We start from the raw sequence: 21,496 nt of genomic DNA on the forward strand, positions 1-21,496 counted from the left end.
AGGCAGGCTCCAGCACAGAGCCCTGCCACTCTCCTTGGTCCTAAAGTGCTGTTGGCTCGGAAGCCTCTCCCACCTGACCCCTAGTCTTCTCACACACGGTAGCCTGTATACAGTTTCCAACTGTATACCCATCCTAGCTGTGCGCTTGCTCTGTGAGGGCTGTGTTTGATTCAGTCTGCATTTCCTGGGCCCCTCCCACACACAGCTGGAAGGTGACAACAGCCTTGTAGGGGGAAAACAAGAAAGACGCAAAGATACGGCATCTGTGAAACCCTTGGCAGAGGGCCTTTCCTCAGCCTTTCTCTGAGCCTGCATTAAAAAACAGGGTGACACTCACCCGCTCAGGCTGGTGTGTGAAAGTCCTTCAAGCAGGAGTCACTTGGGGGCATTCTGAGCTTGAAGGGACTGAGGGTTGGTCACCCACCCAGTGTCCATGAATCCAGATACACCCCTCAAACTCTGGTGGATCCCAGCCCCCTGAAATCCATGTGTAGCCCCATTTTCTTCATGGTTGCTCTGCCTTCTCCTCGATCGACAATCGCTTTGTTTCCCCAAGGCGGAGCTGTGGTGCTCCACTCCCAACTCTCACTCTAACGACCTTGAGAAAGTGGATGAATGAGTGGATGGATGGATGGATGGGTGGGTGGGTGGATTGACTGGCTAGATGGGTAGATGGATAAGTTAAAATCCCCAGCATTCATATAACTAGATGACAGGCCGGGGGAGGGGGGAGGCACCCCTGGACTCTTCTACTCACTCCCCTTGCACCACCAGTACCACTGGTTCTGTGATCCTAGTATTTTTGTTAGTGATTTAATAATGATCAACAAGATTGTCCAGTAACACATTTCCTATCATCAGAACTTCATATCCCATCCTGTCCATTGAAAGCTTCCCTATTGTTTATTCCTCTGTGAGTAGGGACCAAAATTCTTTTTTTTTTAAATTTATTTTCCCTTTTGTTGCCCTTGTTTTTTTTTTATTGTTGTTGTAGTTATTACTGTTGTTGTTATTGATATCAGTGTAAGGATCCCAGTTCGAGCCCTCACAAGTGGTGAAGCAGGTCTGCAAGTGTCTATCTTTCTCTCCCCTTCTCTGTCTTTCCCTCCTCTCTTTCCACTTCTCTCTGTCCTATCTAACAACGACGACATAAAAATTTTTTAAAATTTCTTTATTGGGGAATTAATGTTTTACATTAGACAGTAAATACAATAGTTTGTACATGCATAACATTTCTCAGTTTTCCATATAACAATACAACCCCCACTAGGTCCTCTGTCATCCTTTCCGGACCTGTATTCTCCACCCCCCCCAACCCACCCCAGAGTCTTTTACTTTGGTGCGATACGCCAATTCCAGTTCAGGTTCTACTTGTGTTTTCTCTTCTGATCTTGTTTTTCAACTTCTGCCTGAGAGTGAGATCATCCCCTATTCATCCTTCTGTTTCTGACTTATTTCACTCAACATGATTTTTTCAAGCTTTTCATGGGCCAGTCTTCTCCTGATAAATCTCCCTATCTCTTCTCGCTCTAGCCATCTTTTCATTTGCTTCTTGAATGGCCTCTCCACTGTAGCTCTTAAAAACATTGCTTCCCTCCCTCACGTTCCACAGACCTGACCCTCCACACTCTTTCCTCTTTCTGATGCCCAGCCCCACTCAGGGACTCCACAGATTACGTTAGGCTCCTTCACCTGATTCCCCCCTTGCTTCGTCTCCTCATACTATCCCTCATCAACTAGATAACCCATCGCTTTTTTTTTTTTTTTTTTTACAAAGCCTCTCAACCCCTCCCTGAGGAATCCCCCAGCATAGATCTGTGTGTCATGATTTCTTTGATGGCAGGACCCAGAATTTGTTAAATTAATAATAACCACCAGGATGTGCAGAGATAATGAGAACATCTGTTGAGGTCTACATGTCTGGTGTCTCCCAGACCCTGCATACCTATGCATCATCCTGATTACATCATTCAGAGGTGCCCCTAGAGTCTGTGGCATCACGCTTTGCTTACAGAAGTATCCAGGGACCCAAGAAGGACAGCGACTAAGATCTCCCAGCTAGAGAGAGCCACACCAGAATCTCACCCAGGCCTGCTGCCTCTGGGCTGAGGCAACTTTAGTGACTCTCCTACCTCCTTCACTTTGGGTCTGACCCCAGGGCCAGCCCAGGGCAAGTACTCCATGAACACACATGCTGGCACAAGGGATAGGTACTGTCTGGGCCCTGTCTAGGTGGGTACAGCCTACTACGTGCTCATCCTCTCTCTCTCTCCCTCCCTCCCTCCCTCCCCCCTCTTTCTTTCCCTTCCTCCCTCTCTCTCCCTCCCTCCCTCCCCCCTCTCTCTTTCTCTCCCTCCCTCCCTCCCTTCCCCTTTCTCCCTCCCTCCCTCTCTCTCTCTTTCTCTCCCTCCCTTCCCCTCTCTTTCTCCCTCCCTCTGTCTCTCTTTCTCTCCCTCCCTCTCTCTCCCTCCCTCTCCCTCTCTCTCTCCCTCCCTCTCTCCCCCTCTCTTTCTCTCCCTCCCTCCCTTTCTTTCCCTCCCTCCCCCTCTCTTTCTCTCCCTCCCTCTCTTTCTCCCTTACTCCCTCCCTCCCTCCCTCTCTCCCTTACTCCCTCCCTCCCTCCCTCCCTCTCTCCCTCTCTCTCCCTTCCTCCCTTTCTCTCCCTCTCTCTCTCCCTCCCTCCCTCTCTCTCCCTCTCCCTCTCCCTCTCTCTCCCTCTCCCTTTCTTCTCTCTCTCTCTCCCTCTCCCTCTTTCTCTCTCTCCCAGCTCCAGAGACGCAAGATCAAGTGCTACTTCTTGTCAGCTGGAATCACCATCCTGATAGTCATTATTCTCATCATTGCCACATCTATTCGAAAATGATGCCAGCTATGTAAGTACCCCTCCACCCCTCCTCCATTCACCTTTATCATTCATCTGTTCATTCATTCTCTCTTCATCACTCATGTGCTCAGTCCATCACCCCGCAATCATCCATCCATTCATTAGTCCATCTATCTATACATGCATAGACATAATGTATAAACACATCGATTTGTTATCTAACTCACTGAATATAGAGGTGATGGATAAAGTCAGTCTTTGCCCATCCATCTACCTGTTGTCTTTCTGTCCATCTAGTCACCAATTTATACAGCATCCATCCATCCATCCACCCACTCATCCATCTATCCACCCATCCATCCATTTGTCCATCCCTCTATCCACCCTCCACCCATCCTTTCACCTGCCCCAGTCTGTCAGGCAGGAACTGGGCTCTGGTGACCCTGTTGTCCTGGAACTCAGAGCCATGGGAACATGCCACTGTGAGTCTCTCCTCAGTAAACACTGACTGCCCGAGAGTCAAGACTGTCAGTTCTCTTGGGACATGAGTAAGCAGTGTTTGCTGGGTTGTTCAGTGGGTCCATCAGTGCTGGGCAGAGAGGCCCCAGTGGAGGAATTCATATGACACCCTCACCAGCTCCCACCAGTGGGGAAGGATGGACTTTGAGATGTGTTTGGTCTGGGGTTCTGGGCAGGAGCTGAAGTGTGTGTGTGTGCGTGTGCGTGTGCATGTGTGTGTGTGTGTTAAAGGAGGGAGGCCTGGGAAGCACCAGGCTTAGTGCGCTAAGCAGGTGTCTCTGGAGGTCTGTGTGCTGTGCTCCAAATCATCTCAAACTCAGCCCTGAGCCCCACAGTGGGCACTCAGTATGTCAAGTTTCCTGAATCTGGAAGTGGTTTAACTCCTGAGGGTGCAGATGTTGGCAGGCTGTGTTTGTCTGTTTGTCTGTCTGTCTGTCTGTCTATCTATCTATTTTGTCTCCAGGGTTATTGCTGGGGTTTGGTGCCGGCACTGCTCTTGAACACCGTTTTTTTCATTTTTACTGGGAAGACAGAAATGGAGAGAGGAGGGGACACAGAGAGAGGGAGAGAAAGACAGACACCTGCTGACCTGCTTCATGGCTCTTGAAGTGCTCCTGTAGCTGAGGAGCTGGGATTCGAACCTGGGTCCTTGCTCTTGGTAATATGTGCGCTTAACCGGGTGCGCCACCACCCGGCCCCAAACAGGCTGTACTCTCTGAGTGTCCGACTGGGGCCAGAGGAGAAGCGAGGAGCTCCCAGAGGCTCAGGCAGATGCTGCACCTGATGGTATTTGCTCGATCAGGACGCCCTCCTGAGCAGGGATTCAGGGAACAAGGAGCAGGGGACCCTCTCAGAGGCCGACTTCCAGCCCAGGGGCACACACAGGAGCATCTGTGCTTAAGAGGACTCTCTGGCTTCAAGGAGAGAGGGGGTGGCGGGGAGCCTGAGAACTGGAGCCTCTATGTTCCAGGAGAAATATGGAAACGGAGGAGAGGGGAAGCCAAGGCCTCAGATGCCCGCTAGAGGTCCTGTCTCAGGTAGAGTTTAGTGGCTTTGCCCAGGTGGCATCCCTGTGCAGGACTGACCACTGCTCTGTCAAGCTCCTAAAGCATTCCTGTCTGTGGAGCTAGTGTCACCTAGCCTTTTCCAGTGGGGGACACACCAGCCTGGCTTCAGAGTTAGTGAGTTTGTTTCTCCAGCCCTTCCTACCAGCACTCCAAAGCCGATGCACTTGAACTAGAGGAACGAGCTCTGGTGTTGGGGCCTGGAGCAGAACCTTATCTCTGTGACCTGCCTTCCCTCTCACTTATACAGGGACACATGGCACTGGTGCCATTTTCTCTGTGTTTGCCAGGCTGGGATAGGGGTGATAGGGCAGACACATGCAGAACTGTCTAGTCAGGAGACCCAGTTTATGAGAGGCTCCCCTAACTCTGGTAGGCCCATCTCTCTGGACCCAGTCTTCTGTAGAGGAATTGGGCTGGGGTGCCACCCTCTCTCTGCATGGTTGAGTTGCTCTGAGGACAAAGGAGACTGATGGCTAAATATAAACAGCACTTTGAGGAAGGAAAGTTCTATTCAGATGCAGGGGGTTATTATTTCTGCAGAGAAAAGCAGTTTGGGAGTGAGGAGCCCAGGCTTGCTGATTTGAAAGGAACCCATGATACCAACACTGGGTTCACATGCTCCCCCCCATATATGTTGTAGAGGCTGTGCCTTCCCCCCAAAAAACCCAAGGGGCCACAGGCTCCACTGACCATCTAGGCCATGCCAAGAGTCCCTGCCAGCTCCCACAGCTGCTGCCATACATGAATTCAGCTCCTCTGAGGTAGCAGGGGCTACAAGTCCATTTCTCAGGGATCAGAGAGACATAGGGGACACAACGACGGACACTTAACTTGTTGGCGATTGCTGTCACCAAATAGGTGGCCACAGAGGGAGGACACATCCAGAAGTCTCTGGAGTGGAAGGAATACTACTAATCTTAGCTTTTCTGTTCCCTGAGTCCCAGGCTTCAGTTTACAGCCAATCTAATGGCTAGCCAGAGTCAGGGGTCAGAGTGGGGGCTGGAGGGGAGGGCAACGGTAAGCATCTAGACTGGGTCAGTGGGCAGGATGGGCTGCCTCCATCCTTACAGCCGTCTGTGGCCACACAGTAGGACACTCCCACACTGACCCTGCTTAATTCTCGTCCTTGGTCTCAGACCCTGCTCCTACTTGATACTCCCCCATTTCCTGTCCAGAAACGTGAGGCTGTTCCCAGAAATATGCAGGCTGGTTACTTGGCAGGGATGCCTGTTCTTGTGGATACAGGTTTGGGGACTGAAAGTGGCACAGCCATTGCCTGATCCTGATTGGCCAGACACTGTTGTGGTAATAGTGAGGCAGAGCTCCGGTGGTGACAGTATGAGTCCTCAGGTTGGTGGGAGGGGGCCGGTGTACGCCCAGCAGGTGACATAGTCACAGGAGGTCATACAGACGGGCAGACTGGCCTCCAGAGAAGGCTTATCTGATGTCTTTGCCCCCACTTGCCCCCACCAGAGGGAGAAAGAAGCAGGTGAAACCTTGTAGAAGATAAACCCTGGGACCCTGGAGGCCTCCTGCCCCAGGACATAATCCTGAACACCTGCTTTTTCAAGCTTCATTTCCAGGGAGGCAGGGAGGGCAGAGAGGGCAGAGAGGGTGGTAGAGAGGGAATGGGGTAGGATCTCTGTAGGGTGTCCATCCAGCCACACGTGCTTTTCTTCTGCTAGAGTCACAGGGCTGGGCCCCAATTAATAGGTGATGATAAGATCCAAGCAGCAATCAGTGGTGTGCTTTCCACCAGCATGTACACACACACACACACACACACACACACACACACACACACACACACACTGTAAAGGGCTAAAGGGAGATTCTTTGCAAAGCTTATTTTTAATGTTTTCTGAAAGCCATGTGATATCGACCTGAGGCCATTGATTTCTGTCTGGGGAGCTGGAGGTGGGGATCTTTCCCCGCCTTCACTGCCACACATTGTGCGAGCCTGTGTCCGTGTGAAGACGTGTCGCACGTGTGCATGTGCCTTTGTGTGCGTGTGCTTGTGTGTGACTGTGGAGGGGGTGTGTATCTTTATGTATGTGGGTCTTGTCCATGTCTCTCATGAACATCTCTGTGTCTGCACGCAGGTGTATAGTCTGCGTGTGTGTGTGTGTGTGTGTGTGTGTGTGTGTGTGTGCGCGCGCACGCGCCAGGGGCACAGACTTCAGTATCATTGCTTGTGACTCATTCCTGGGGGTACAGGTGTCTGAGATTTGAATGAGGAACTTGGGAGTGTCCCCCAGAAAGACAGGAGACAGTGGTGGTCCCTAGTGTATCCCTCATTTAAGAAGCACTTAGTAGGCACTTGTACAAGAGAGGGCTCATTCATCTTCCCTCTTCCCTGCTGGGGACATGGCTGGCATGTCCCTTCTCCAGAAGACAGATGCATGGACACTTGCTCAGAGGTCGGAGGCATAGGAGGGTCACACTTTTGTGGGTCATCCCATTTGGAGCGAGGGAGCTTGGGCTTCCCATGCTGTAATTTGCTGCCACCGTGGGGCCCTCTGTGTGCTTGGAGGGGGCTGGGCTCTGTTTGTTCAGTTCTCTGGATTAAACCCTCATATCAGTCCTTGAGTTGAGGAACCTCTGGGAGAGGGCACGTGGCCACTCAGGTTCCATGGCCTGGAGCACAGGATGCACGTGACACTGGGTCGATCAGATGGGCCACACTCTGTGGAGTTCCCAGCGAGGTTTGCCAGGTGGTCTGTTTAGGGAAATGCACCAGGAAGCTTCTCTCTGCTGAGCTGGAGGAGGCTGGAGCACTGATCGCCTGGGTTTCGGTGACTCATGGGGCCCTTCCCTGAGGTGCTGAGTGTCCTGTGGCAACACTGGGGGTGGGGGAGCTTATCCATGGATCCCTCTCCAAGGAAGACCCATCCCTATAGGTCCCACAGAACCTGGCCCAGAGCCCCTGTGACTGAAGATGTGGCCCCCTCACATTGACATGGGTCCCCCCCTTGAGCCTCAGTCTCTTCTGTGCATGGAGGTGTAAGAGTACCTGCAGTGCCCAAGTGAGGACTGCAGCTGTCCATTCCCACCCTTGTCATTGTCACAGTGAACAGTGTTATCCCCTTACCAGGCATCTGCTCATTTGTGGAACAGAGACTAATGTTGCCCTTCACTCTGATGTTCCCAGGGCCCTGCTGCCTTCAGAACCTCCCTGTAGCCCTTTGTCTACTACTCTTTACCCTGTGACTGTGGGGTGAGCAGAGCCAGGGAGCAGCTTCAGCGGACAGGGTGCAGCCCAAGGTGCTGAGTTGTCAGGAGCAGAATGGGGGAGGTGGGGCTGCTCTCTGAGAGTGTGAGGGCTGAGTGTTGAGAGGTGGTTGGCCTGGCCAAGAGAGAGCCCTGAGGCATCAGGGGAGGGAGAGCACCAGGGGAGGGACCACCCAAGTCTTCATAGACATCTGTTGGGGACAGCTTCCCTCCTGCCTGACCTGCTTAGAGCCTGAACTGCATGCACCTGTCTTTCCTTTCCCTGCCATGCAAGTCAGCACGCATGCGCACACACTCCCCAGTAGCTGGGCAGAGGGTGGCTGAGCTAGCCAGTAGGAATGGCGCTTTTCCAGGAAAAGGTGGGAAAAAATAGAAGCTTAAAAATGCTGGCAGTCAGAGCAGAGGCAGCTTGTGTGTGAGAAGCGGGGGAGGAGCTGATGGATGCATGGAGGGAGGGCGCCAGCACTGGGGAGGGGCTGGCGGGGAGATGCAGGGATATGGGGGTGCCCCGCACTGGGGTAAGGTGGAGGCGGGCCACAAGGGTGATGGAGGGAGTTGGAGTGGAGCTAGAGGGAGAACTGAGTTGAACCAGCCCTAACGTGGGGTCTGTGGACTGAACCCATGCAGTCTGGGTGCCTGGGGGGCAGGCACTAGGCTGGGTGCTGTGCCTAGGGCTGGGCTGGAGTGAGTGGGTGAGCAGATGGGTCCACTTCAGGTCTCAGTCAGCGCCACTGCAGAGGCCAGCAGGAGTGGCACTGGTGGGGCATCCAGACTCTGCTGGCCAGAGGGACCCTCGGGGCCCTTCCCAACCACACTAGGTTGGGTGAGCTGTGCATGGATCTCCTCTTTCGCTTTGTGACCTGCGGCCACTTAGACCTTGTTGCGGGGTTTTTGAATGACTGGCTGGGTGACTTCGGTCCACCCAGCAAGTCAGAATCAATGCTCCTTCCTCTTGCCCACCCTCCAGCCTTGAAAGCTCATGCTCCTTGTCACATGATTGGGCCTGTGTTTCTAGGGGACTGTCTGCAGTCTCCCTGGCCCCCCACCAATTCCCAAAACTCAGGCTGGGGTGGTGACCCCAGTCCCGACCCTTCAGGTCTTTGTCCCAGTCATAGGCAAGGATGTTAAGATGTCTGGAGACTCACCTTATCTCTGTTCCTAGAAAGGTGGCACCAGCACCCTAGTGCCTCTGGACCCATTTGCCCATCTGCAGTGAGAATGAGCCCCAAACAGTGCTGTGACTATAGCTCTGAGCTGGTAGTTGTCTAGCGGGCCACACGTCACCAAGGGCTACATTAGTGATGGGGGTTGGAGGCTAGTTGACAGATGGCGGCAGGGCTTCCTTGAGGCCCAAGAGAAGACACAGCCTCCCTCCAGCCCTCTAGCTGCAGGGAGGAGGGGCCAGTCAAGTCATCTAGTCTCCCTTGTCACCGTGTCCCCACCTACCAGCTGGCAGGAGGCCATTTCCACCCATCCCACTGGGAAGAAACCCTAGAGCTTAGATATTAGAATGTGATGTGGGCTGGTTCCTCCCCTCAGTGCAACCTTGAGCATGTGGGGAGCTAACCTGCAGGGGCCCAGTCAGAGCCCCCTCAGGGAATCAGGGTGGATTTCTGACCTCTGTCCCCCCCTTCCTAGGCACTGGATTCCAGAATAAGACAAGAATGTGGTTCTGCCTTCAGCACCCCCTTAGCACAGACAGGGGTCTGGCTAGAATGGAGATGTGTGGAAGGGAGCAGGTTGAGCCAGGCCTGACAAGGAACAGAGGGTTTCACTGCAGAGGCTTCGGGGGGCTCCCAGGGGGGCAGAGACTGCAAAACTCGTGTGATGAGAATCAGAGATTCTGGAAACACACACACACACACACACACATACACACACACACACACACACACATACACACACACACACACACACACTCTCTCTCTCTCTCTCTCTCTCTATCCCTCTCAAAGCAAAGCAGTTTTGCTTCCGGGTGCTTCTCAGTAATTGCAATAATAAATTGAATAATTAAGCTAAATCCACAGAAGAGAATTAAATATTAATTTCTAATATGCTATTCAGAGAGTGTCCCCAGCTAGGAGCAGCAGAACGTGGCTGTCCTGGGTTCTCTGCCCATCCCCCAAACCCTGAAGGCACCAGAATCCTCCCACCCTGGACAACTGATCCTCACCCGGCCTGGGTCCAAGAGGGCCGCTGTCAGCATCCCAGCTAAGGGCTTGTCTGTGGAGGAGGGTGATGGGGGTGCAGGAGAAGTGCTGGTCTGGGCTCCAGTCTTTCTGGCCATTGAAGGTCCTTGTCATCAGAGGGGCTGACCGGAGTCATATAGTGGGGTGGGGAGAGCTAGAGAAAGTGACACGTCTGAGAAATCATGACAGTGACGTGAGGAAGGGGCACCCCTCACCTACATCAGGACTCTAAGAAGCCAGACCCAGTTCTTTAAAGTTTTTTTTTATTATTTACTTATTTTCATTGAAAGAGATATAGAGATGTAGTTTATAGATAGCAGAGGGAGAGGGAGAGAGATAACAAAGCACTGCTCAAGTCTAGCTTATGGTGGGGCTGGGATCGAGCCTGTGACCTCAGAGCCTCAGGCATGAAAGTCTTTGTGCACAACCGTTATGCTGTCTCCCCAGTCCCCAGCCCCAGCTCTGTGTGTTCTGTGTGCTTCAGGAAAGCCTTTCTGTCATTGCCTTGTAACCCTGGAGCTCAGGGCTGTGTGGCCGCGGTCAGTCAAAGGCAGTGCTAGGGAGGAGGCTGAGCATGGCCTGCTTACAGGGGGACCTGTCTCTAGTCAAACTCTGAGCCTTGATTCTGGTCATCTACTGAGTTACAACCCTGTCACACTGTCTTGACTGCTCACAAGGTGACTCTGGGCCACCCCAATCTTGTCTACAGGGCTAGCCTTTAACTGCTACCACCACCCCCAGCTTCCTATCTGAAACCAGCAAGTACAGATACAAATTGTGTCTGACTGCAGCAGAAAGTTGAAGACGAGGTTGCAAAGGTCCATAGATCAGACTCCCTTAGAGGAAGGTGAAGACCAGGTGAGAATTCCCAGGGGTCACTGAGTATGAGGCTCTTTGCATGTGGGAGGTGAGGACATACCAGCCTCTGTGCTGTGGTCGATGGAGAGGAGAGCAGGAGAGGGCATGGGCTAGAGCGAAGGGATGCTCTAATGACGACGGAGAAGGGGCTGGGCAGTGGCACAGAGAAGGAGGGGGCTCCCTCAGGATGACCAGCTGGTGCTGAGTCAGCTGTGCTGTAGCCCCCCCCACACACCCCCCCCCCGTTCTGTACTCTCCCCATGTCTGGGGGCCACTCAGGTCACTGACTCACGCTTGGACTCCAGTTGGCCGTCTGACTTTCAGTTCAGCGCCCAGAAGGCACCTCTTCTGTTTCACCCCTGAGAGTCAGAGTCAGGGACATGACCCTGTCAGTGGGGCAGAGGGCAGAGGGCAGAACAGCAATTGGATAGTCTTGCCACAAATTGCCAGATTAAGCAGTAGCAAAAGAGACATTCAGTTCAATGAGTATTTCACACAGAAAACAAAATATCTTTTAGTGTAAGTATGACCCATACAGTATTTGGGAAATACTTCACTTTTGAGACATTTTTTCCAAAAAAAAAAGTTAACTTTTTTCTTTATTGGGGGGAATTAATGGTTTACAGTCGATAGTAAAATGCAGTATTTTGTACATGTGTAATATTTCTCAGTTTTCCACATAACAACTCCCCACCTAGGTCTTCAACCATCATGTTCCAGGACCCGAACCTTTCCCCCAACCCCAGAGTCCTTTATTTTGATGCAGTACACCATTAAACAAATGTTTAATGTTTTTATTATTTAATAGTGTTATAAGGCTATAATTGGGACATAATTGCACATTATCCCACCATCAAAGTCCTGAGCCCTCCTCCAACAGTAACCACCATAGGTCTCCCAAGGTCATAGTTATGGGTTGACTATGTAATTTTTTTTCAAGTTCATGTGTTCCATTCCTCTCTATTTCACTTATGGGTGAAACCATCCCATAGTTGTCCTTCCTTTGTCCTCTTCTCTGTCAGATAAGAGAAACAACACCTGGCTTCCTCAACTGTTCTCCAGAATCTCTTCCCCCTCAGTGATGGTGCAAAAGCAAAGGTTCCTATTCACAAAAGTTCTGGATCCTGGTGGAACTGGGGTTCAGAGTCCTCTGGTCATTTTCCCCTTTGGGACAGTTAGTCACTCTAGCCTCCTGTATTTCTCTGGCCAGCCCAACTTATTGCCCCTTCCCCCAGCCCTCCATGGCAGCTGGAGTCTCTGCACAGGGAGCATTGGGAAGGTATAGATTGCAGACCCTTCTAGTTGGAGCATGGGGGGTGCGGGGGGGGCGTGGTGGTGGAGCCCAAGCTCTGTGCTGTGGTATGTAATAGTAGTATTGTGAATAGGAGGGATCAGTTCCTTTTTTTTTTTCCCCTCCCTCACTTTCCTTGACTTCCTCTTCTGTTTGAGTATCCATGGGCAGATCAGACCCCAGTCACTAAGTCTCAGCTTCTGCTCCAAGCTGGAATCCCACCCCACAGGTCCGCTTTAAGGAACAAATAAAATCTGGCTAGAGCCTGAGGAACATGTATAACTAGCTTAGGGCAGAATACGGGCTTTGGCCAAATGACTCTCAGGCCCCACCCATTCAGCCATCACTCTGTCTCTTTATCAGTCCACCAGTCCCTCCATCCACCCACCCTTCCTCCTTTCTCAGAGAATTTTATGGGGATGGGGGTTTAATGGCTCACAAAAATGGGTGAATACAACTACTCCTCTCCCTGTGATAAATGTCACCAAAGACTCCCACCCTTGGTTTAGGCCCTTTTTCATCACCACGTGCCATGACCCCTTCCCTTCTTCTCCACACGGAGCCCTTTGCTTTGGGCCAGTACATCACACCCAGTTCATGCTCTGTTTTGTGTTTCCTCTTTCTGTTCTTGATTCTTCACTTCCGCTTATGAGCGAGATCATCTGGTGTTCATCCTTCACTTTTTAGCTTATCTCACTTAACATGGTTTCATCAAGTTCCATCCAAGATGAGGGGAAGGAGGTGACTTATCATTTTTAACTGCTGAGTAGTAGTTCTCTGTGTATATAAACACAGATTTCTTAGTCACTCATCTGTCTCCAAGTTTGATCTGTTGTGAAGGATGCTGCTATGAACACAAGTTTTCTATTGCAAATGGTGCTGCTATGAACACCATGTTTCTTTGAATAGGGTTTTTTTGTTTGTTTGTTCATTTGTCTGGGGTGGTAGACACTTCTCTAGGTTCAGAGAGAGCAGCCTCTACACTGACTGGGTTACTCTCTGCTGGAGGAGACCAGTGTGACTGCCTTACTGGTCAGGAGTAGGTGCATAGTGGGAAGGGGGCCAAAGACCATGGGATCCAGGAAGCCCCCAAACAGAGTCATGGGCTAAGTGTAAAGGCTGTGGCATGAGAGGGTGTGGAAATAGGGAGCTGAGCTGAGCACCTGTGGGCAGAGGGAGAGGGGGATGCCCAGCCAGTTCTCAGTGCTATCCAGACACCATGAGCTCTCAAGCATGGAGGAGTGAGGGGGGATCAAACTGCTCTCAACCTCTCACCATATCTGTGCCCTGGAAGCCACTAGGGAGAGCACATCATGTTTCTGGACTTGGGAGGAAAAACCAAGAGGTCAGAGGGTCCCCCACCACCCTGGGTGGGCTGTTGAGTTGTCTGTGGCAGGTGCCCTGTTTCCTTCTGCCCCAGACCTCCCAGTCCAGTTACCTGCATTTGTGATGTTCCACCCTCAGCAGCCTTCCCTAGCTCCCAGGTACCCCCAGCACCCTTGTCTTTTCAGCACCACAAGCAGCTACAGGCCGTGCTAGCTCTGGAGTCCTCACTGAATCCATTGGCCTGGGCTGGGACAGTTCCATTCAGCTTGTGACTCTCTACCTAGACTACAGACCACATGGACCTCTCCTCAGGTAGTTTCTCTTTGGGGGCTCACTTGTCATCTCCCCTGACTTTATTCACCGGGGAGGTTGTGATGTCCAGCCCAGAGTGCGGTACAGAGATGCCAAGAGAATAATGCCACCCTGGAGGTGCAGTTGTAAACATGTGGGGATGGTTAGAGGACCCAGTGGCTTTCCCGGGATGAGCCCTGGATGAGAGGAGTTGGCTGTGGGGGAATGGCCTCCAAAGATAAAGGACAACATGGGGCAGGGATAGAAATGGGGTGTTGGGGGAGTCAGGCGGTAGTACAGTGGGTTAAGCACAGGTGGCGCAAAGCGCAAGGACCGGCATAAGGATCCCTGTTCCAGCCCCCGGCTCCCCACCTGCAGGGGAGTCGCCTCACAGACAGTGAAGCAGGTCTACAGGTGTCTATCCTTCTCTCCCCCTCTCTGTCTTCCCCTCCTCTCTCCATTTCTCTCAGTCCTATCCAACAATGACATCGGCAGTAACAACAACAATAATAACAGCAACAGTAAACAACAAGGGCAACAAAAGGGAATAAATAAAGAAATGGGGTGTTGGGTGGGTCACAGGGGAGGGGTTGCTATGGGGGGGGTCAGCTAAAGGAAGAGGTGTTAGCTGAGCAGGGCCGAGCGTGGCGCACCTGGTTAAGTGCACATAGTATAAAGGAAAGTACACAAACCCGCTCAAGGATCTGGGTTTGAGGCCCTGGCTCCCCACCTGCACGGGAGCACTTCACAGACATTGAAACAAGTCTGCAGCTCTCGCTCTCTCTCTTTCTTTCCCCTCTCTCTCAATTACTCTCTGTCCTATCCAATAAAATGGAAAAATGGCCACCAGGAGCAGTGGATTTGTACTGCTGCCACCAAGCCCTAGTGATAATCCCAAAGGCACAACTAAAAAGAAACAAAAACAAAAAAACTGTAACTGAGAGCAGAGCAGACTCAACAGGGCAACATTAAGACTAGAAGGCCTGAACCTCCCAGCCCACACCCCAAGGACTGTATCCACACATCCTTGAACTTCTAGCCTGGGTTGCTCCCCAGCCCCTGGTGCCTCCAGTGCAGCCATTTAGGAAGAGCCTGGACCCTGCCCATCCTGGCCCCCCAGCCCTGACTCCTCCCCCGTTCTGACCACACCCTCCCTTCTCTTCCTTGGGAAGGCCTGGTCAGCAGAGTCTGAGTGCCATATGGGCTGAGGCTGGGCCACACTGGAGGGAGTGTCAGGCTGACAGTGGGGTCTTGGGATGGCTGGTTTACTGCTGGGCTGGGGTCACTTCTGGGGATAGGAATGGGGGCCAAGAGGAAGAGTACCCACTTTCATTCCTTGTCCCCGACCCTTCCTGAGACTCAGCCCCAGATGCCCCCACCTCCCTTCCTGCCTGAAGTGGCTCTGTGCAAGCCCCAAGGGGAGGCCTGGGTCTTTGCCATCTCAGTCCCATTAGTGCCTATGGGAAGGACTGGGGCAGGGAATTCCTGGAGCTTTGAACCAGCTTGAGGATGCCAGGTGAGAGGTGCCCCCATTTCACCAATCAGGGGCTGCTGTTGGGGCCTCCTGTGCTGAGGCTCCTGGGAGATGACAGGTAGGGGGCAGGATGACAAGAATGTCTGGGGAAGCAGCTGGCGTATGGGGAGGGGAGCACATAGATACTGAGTGGAGCCTGGCCTGGGAGGACGGGGAGAAGTTGCTTTTTGGGGGTGGGGCCAGGGGGAACTGAGGCCCTGTCTGTTCTAGGGGGGGGTGGGAAGTTGGAGAGCATGATGTAGCTTCTTCCTGTGACATCACTGTCCTGTCAGACTTGCCCTTTTGTGCAACTCACATTTATGCAGGTGTGGGTGGCACCCTCCATGGGCTCCTTCTGCTTGCTGGTGGGGCCTGGTGGACTAGCTGGGTGGCCAAGGGGACCATGGCCATGCTCTCTGCATGGAAGGGGCCCAGGTGCAGGCCCCGCTTCCTTAGGGCCTCTGCAGGGGGCTGGCCAGCGACTACCTAGGAAGAAGGGCCATTGCCACAGTTGCCCACACTAGTGTTACCCACCCAACACTGCCACCCCTCCCCACCATGACAACGCATGAGTTTGTCCCTGTCACCTTCAGCCTTAGTGCCTCAGATGTGACTGGCTTCCTGCCCATCCCCTGCTGCTGAGGAGTGCGTGGGTGCCAGGATTCAGGAGGCAGGTGGTGGCAATGAGAGCACTGGAATAGGAGAGAGAGACCACCCAGTTGAGAATTACAGAACTGACAATGTTCTGGTGAGGAGACAGCAGGCAGGAATAGGGGCGCAGGTCAGAGTGAGTGTTCAGCACGGTAACTGTGAGGTCACAAGTGGATGTGGCCAAGTTAATGGGCTCAATCCCTCATGATCACGGCCGACCAGTAGACCCTTGCGGGAATGAGGGTGAACCCTCACCTCCCACCAGCTCCTGCCTTCCTGGGAGACCATGGGCATGAGGGAGAGCCAGGTCAGGGCACCTGGGCCACACCACTGTGTACTTCTTGCCACTCTGCTCCTGTGTCCCAGTTGCAGCTGGGAGCTGATGGACCTGTTGTTTTGCAGGCTGAAGCTGTCACCTGGCCTGCTCGGACCCAGGAAAGTGCTGCTGTGCTGCTGCCTGCCTCTCGCCTGCGTGCTGGCCCACCCGCCAGCCCTGCACCAGCCCCGGGCTGAACCGCCTAATAAATGCTACTGCGCCACTGGCCAGCACGCCCTGTCCTATCTGTCGGCCTGGGAGGCATCTTTCTGGCTTTGGTGGCTCTGGAGACAGGAAGGGCTTCCAGTGCCTGGGGTGGGGAGCAGAGGCCAGGTGTGAGAGACTCCTTTCTTCTTTCCTTTTCTTTCTTTCCTTTCCTTTCCTTTCCTTGTCTTTCTTTCTTTCTTTCTTTCTTTCTTTTTTTTTCTTTCTTTTCTTTCTCCAAAGAGATTTATTTATTTCCACAGGCATGAGAGGGCGAGCCAGATCATCACTCTGAGGCCAGTGATGCCGGGGCTCAAACTTGGGATCTTGTGATTTTTAAGTCCAATGTTCTAGTCACAGTGGTATGTCCCAGGAGACCATTTTCTTTATTTCCCTCTCCATCTCTCTCTCCCTCTCCATCTCTCTCTTGCCTCCAGGATTATCACTGGAGCTCAGTGCCTGCACTACAAATACACTACTCCTGGCTGCCATCATCTTTTTTCCATTGTTATTGTTGTTGTTGCTGCTGCTGCTTTTGTTGGATAGGACAAAGAGAAATCAAGAGAGATGGGGAAGACAGAGAGGGGGAGAGAAAGATAGACACCTGCAGACCTGCTTTACTGCCTGGGAAGCAGCTCCCCTGCAGGTGGGGAGCCGGGGACTCGAACCAGGATCCTTGCACAGGAACCTTGCACTTCATGCCACGTGCACTTAACCTGCTGTGCTACCGCCTGGCCCCTTCTGTTTCTTTTTTTAAACTTTATCTACTTAAAAAAATGTACTAGTGACTTAATATTGATTTACACAATTATAAGACAGCAGGGGTACAACTCCACACCATTCCCACCAGAGTTGTGTCCTCATCTCCCCTCCACTGGACGCTACAGCAGCTGGAGACCATTTCTCAGGGATGGAGAGAACACTGCCTGCAGTGATGGGGTGTCCGGGCATGAGTCTGAGTGTACATGCAGGGAGGGTGGTGTCTGTCCGGAAATGCAGGCACAAGATCTTATTTCCCTCACCGCAGTCCACCTGTGGGGCTCACCGTAGAGGAGTCACACCCACTCAGTCGGGACCCAGGAGACCTGGTGGATGTGGACCCTGCCCCATCCTCCCTGAGGGACTGGCACAAGCCTGAGCCCTTCTTGGACCTCACTTTGCTCACTCAGCACACACGACTGGGCTCCAGGAAGCTCTGAGGCCCCTGCTGCTCTGGGGTCTCTGCTTCTCTGCCCAGTTGGGAAACTGGGGACATGGAGAGGGGACCCTGGGCAGGAATAGCGTGACCTGGCCTTGTCCCTGCTCCCCCTTTCCTGCAGGAGTGAGGAGGGTGGGAGAGACTCTCCTATACAGGAGGAAACGAGTCTTTGGGACCCCTGAGAGTCAGGGAACCTAGAGGGCCCCTCTTGCTATGGGGAGCAGGCATCCTGTTACAGAACATGGGCTAGCATCGCCTTTGGCTGCACCCCAGGCCATTGGGCAGTATGAGGCATGGAACCTGCCGGGAACATTCCAGAAGTATCTGTAGGATGCTGCTTCCTGTTGTGATTGGCAGGAGCAGAGAGCATTCCCCTACTTCCTCCTCCATGCCCACTGCCCCACGGCTCCAGCCCCAGCCTTCTGCTGGAGAGGATCAGACACCTTCCACATCCAGGTTTCTTTGTCCCAAAGACTGCTTCAAGGTTTTTAACATTGTGTGAAGCTCCGAGTATCTCTTCTCTGGGCATCTGAGAAATGACACAGTTGAGGTGTGGGCAGGAGCAGCAGTGGATTCAGGGGGACCCACAGTCTACCATGCCCCCCAGCCTAGCTGCAAGGTCTGTGGCTGCAGGGTCCTGAGTGTCCTGAGGAAGTGTGGAGGAACAAATTGGATTTGGCACCTCTGGCTGCAGGTGTGAGATGCTGAGGGGCAGCCAGGGACCAGGGCACAAGCCAGCACTCGGGTTCCCCATGTCTGAGCTGCAGGAGACCTGGGAGGGGACAGAAGGACTCTGCCAGGGGCAGGGCAGGCCTTGGAATTGGGGCCAAGGAAGCAAGAGATTGTTTGGGGGGTGGGGGCAGAGGGCCTGTGGCTTGGCTTGGAGTCCTGCAGGCTGAGGTCTCTGGGCTGGGGTTGTTGCCCTCCCACAGAAGAAGTGAGCCCAGGGAACCTGGGCTGGCTTGCAAGGAGAGAGCAGAGCAAGGCCCTGGGCAGCAGGCAGGTCCAGACTAGGGCTCTGCCTCAGCTCCCTCTTAGCTGAGTGACCTTGATCAGAGAGAGTTTCAACTGACCACCCCGTAGGGAACACCTGAGCACAAGGTGTTCATGCTGGCCCTGTCAGCACTTCCTGGGGTGGTCCCTGTGGGAGCAGGTGGCGGTGTGAGGAGTTCATGCAGGTGACTAAGGGCAGTGCAGGGCTGCAAGGAAGGAATCTGTATAGTGCTGATGTTGGTGGCAGCTGTTACCATCAGCCAGCCAGGCTTCCAGGTTGCCTGCAAAGGAGCCAGGTGTCAGACTGACCTTCAGCTGCTGGGGCTTGGACAGCAGGATCTGAACACCATGCTGCCCAAATGGGAGGGTTCCTGTCCAGTATGGGCACAACTGGGGTATAGGGGTCCTGACGAGGACCCCACTTCTCAATCCGACCGAGTACGCTGACCCACTCTGTTGCACACCAGAGGAGGGGGCTGAAGGGGTCGACCAAGGGCAGCAGGGGTGAGTACGATCTGGGGACTCTTTCCCTGTGGATCATGGCAAAAAGACAAAGCCAAGGATCACCCCAGGACACTGTTTGCCTATGAATAGTGTGTTTATTGTATGGCAAGCAAGGGTTTTTATAGGTTGGGGTAGGGAAGAACAGGCCAAGCCTTCTATGGTCAAGAATGTTAAGGGAGGAGGGGGCCACTGGGGGTCTTCAGAGACAGTCACTTGGTTACACCATATATGGTCAGGAGAACGGGAAACAGGAAATGGTGAGGGTCTTTCCAGTAACCATTGGGTAAGTGGACCAACTGGTTTGAGAATAAGGAAGTGAACTGTTGTGCTAACATAGAGAGGCTATGGGACCCATGTGGGTGGGGGAGACTGATGGGGGGACTAAACCTGGAAAGCCAAGGCCCTCCCTGCTCGACCCCGAGGTGGGGAGACTGACGAGGTGGCTGTACTTTCAGGCACCCGTTTTTCCATAGGTGGTCCACACCATGCTCAACCTCAGCCTCATAATTCCCCACACTGGGGTTCATAGGACTTGCTAGTTCCCAGGGGAGACCCTCCCTCCTCCTGTGTTTGGGGGTGGGAGGAGGGCTCCTCAGGTCATGTAACATTCCTTAGCAGAATTAAAATTGTCTTCTGGTTTGTAGGCAGAATTTCTAGGAGCCCCAAGGCCAGGTAAAGCTATTGAACCTGGGGCATGTGGCAAGTAGGTGGAAGGTTCTTCTCCCTCCCTCCCTTCTCTACCCACAGCTCTACCTGGTCCTCCAGTCAGGGAGGGAGGAGATACACACAGGGGTGGGGGCGGATAGGGGCTGAGTGATGATGCTTCTGGTTGAGCGCAAATGTTCCAATGTACAAGGACCTGGGTTTGAGCCCCCATCTCCATCTGCAGGGGGCAAGCTTGTGAGTGGTGAAGTAGGGCTACAGGTATTTCTGTTGTCTCTCTCCATCTCTATCACCCTCTTCCCTCTCAATTTTTGGCTGTCTCTATCCAATAAACAAAGATTAAATATTTATATAAAAGACATTTAGAGGGGCTGGGTGGTGGTGTACCTGGTTGAGCGCACGTATTAAAATGTGCAAGGACCCCAGTTCGAACCTCCGGTCTCCACTTGCAGGGGTAAAGCTGATTTCTGGCTGTCTCTATCCAATAAATAAAGATAAAAAAATTTTAAAAAGAGATTCAGAGAGAAAGAGGGAGAATTTGCTGAGGTCACAGCTCTGGTTTATAGCCACCCCTCACTCATACTTCCCACCCTTCTCTGAGTCTCTGTGCCCCCATCTGTAAAGTGGGGCCCCTGAGCCTGCATCCTGAGACTGATGTGAGAGACTACGGTGCACATTTTCTCCTACTCTGCTGCACCTGACACCCATGCAGCCACAGGAGCCCAGGAGAAGCCTGCAGGGGGATCCACTGCCCAGGAGCTGCCTGGCACTTCAGACCTTGCTGGCGGGGGGGGCAGATATGAGGGATCCCTTCCCTAGTGGTGTATTCTGTAAAACCTCCCTTTTCCCTAATGCCTCCATCTAATGGGGTGCCACTCAGGCAAACACCAAACACAAGGCAGCCAAGCAGAAAATACAGAAATAGTGCCCTGGGAATGGTGTTCATCTTTTGCCTGCACTCTTGCTCATAACCTAGACATTTTCTAGGACTGTCAACAGATAACCACAATGTAGCGAGAGAAGCCCCTCTAACCCAGCTGCCAGGATGTTAGGGAAGAGACCTGGGCTGTCAGCCAGATGCCCATCTTCCATGGCTTGGCTTCCTCAAAGCATGGCAGCTGATATAGAGTAGGGCCTAAGGACCCCATCTCAAAAGTCATGGCATCTCCTCTACTGGACTATTGGTTAGAGAACTCCCAAGCTTGATCAGGTTCAAGAGGACATTTCCTGGGTTCTGTTGTTCTCTGTTTAACTGCCCACAGTGAGACCTCTTGACATCCACCATACATCCAAACATTTATCCATCCACTCACCCATCTGTCCATCCACCCATCCACCCATCCATCCATCCATCCATCCATCCATCCATCCATCCATCCATCCATCCTCTTAACAATCATATCTTTCCATGCATCTATCCATCCACCTATTCACAAATTTATGCACATCACAGCTACATGTTCCAAGCACTGCCCTTCCCACCTGACCTTGGCTCAGGATGTAGCTAGACCTTTTGCCTGCCAGAAGTTCCCAGTGTGGGAAGGATTAATTCATGAAAACAGAGAAGCCACTTTCCGTGGGAGCCTAGCAATGCAAGTTAAAGTCACAGGGAACTGGGAACCATGTGCCCCAGCTGGAATCTCAGCTGCCTTCCAGAGGAGGTGACCCTTGTCCTCCAGGCAGGGTAGAAACATGTGACCTTTAGGGGCTGGGTGGTGGGTGGCACAGCTGGTTGAGTGCACTAGTTGCCATGTGCAAGGACTTGGGTTCAAGCTCTCCCCCACCTCCATCCAGTCCCCACCCCCACCCAAGTGGGGGACTTCATGTGTGGTGAAGCAATGCTACTGGTGTATCCCTC

At 52.8% G+C, this 21,496-nt stretch overlaps 1 protein-coding gene across 3 annotated transcripts in view; it reads left to right on the plus strand.

Moving 5' to 3' along the window:
* Nucleotides 1-16,302, plus strand: part of TSNARE1 (t-SNARE domain containing 1) — a 130,645-nt gene extending 114,343 nt beyond the window's left edge. For 2 of the 3 annotated variants that reach the window (XM_060195914.1, XM_060195915.1), the window contains exons 10-11: nt 2,768-2,873; nt 16,163-16,302. In XM_060195914.1, coding sequence (XP_060051897.1) covers nt 2,768-2,863 — 96 coding nt within the window. In that variant the 3' untranslated portion in view covers nt 2,864-2,873; nt 16,163-16,302. The remainder of the gene's footprint in view (nt 1-2,767; nt 2,874-16,162) is intronic. The other variant, XM_060195913.1, reaches the window with a different exon arrangement.
* The last annotated feature ends 5,194 nt before the right edge of the window (nt 16,303-21,496 follow it).

This window comes from Erinaceus europaeus, chromosome 8, assembly GCF_950295315.1.
Source record: "Erinaceus europaeus chromosome 8, mEriEur2.1, whole genome shotgun sequence".
Taxonomy (NCBI): Eukaryota; Metazoa; Chordata; class Mammalia; order Eulipotyphla; family Erinaceidae; genus Erinaceus; species Erinaceus europaeus.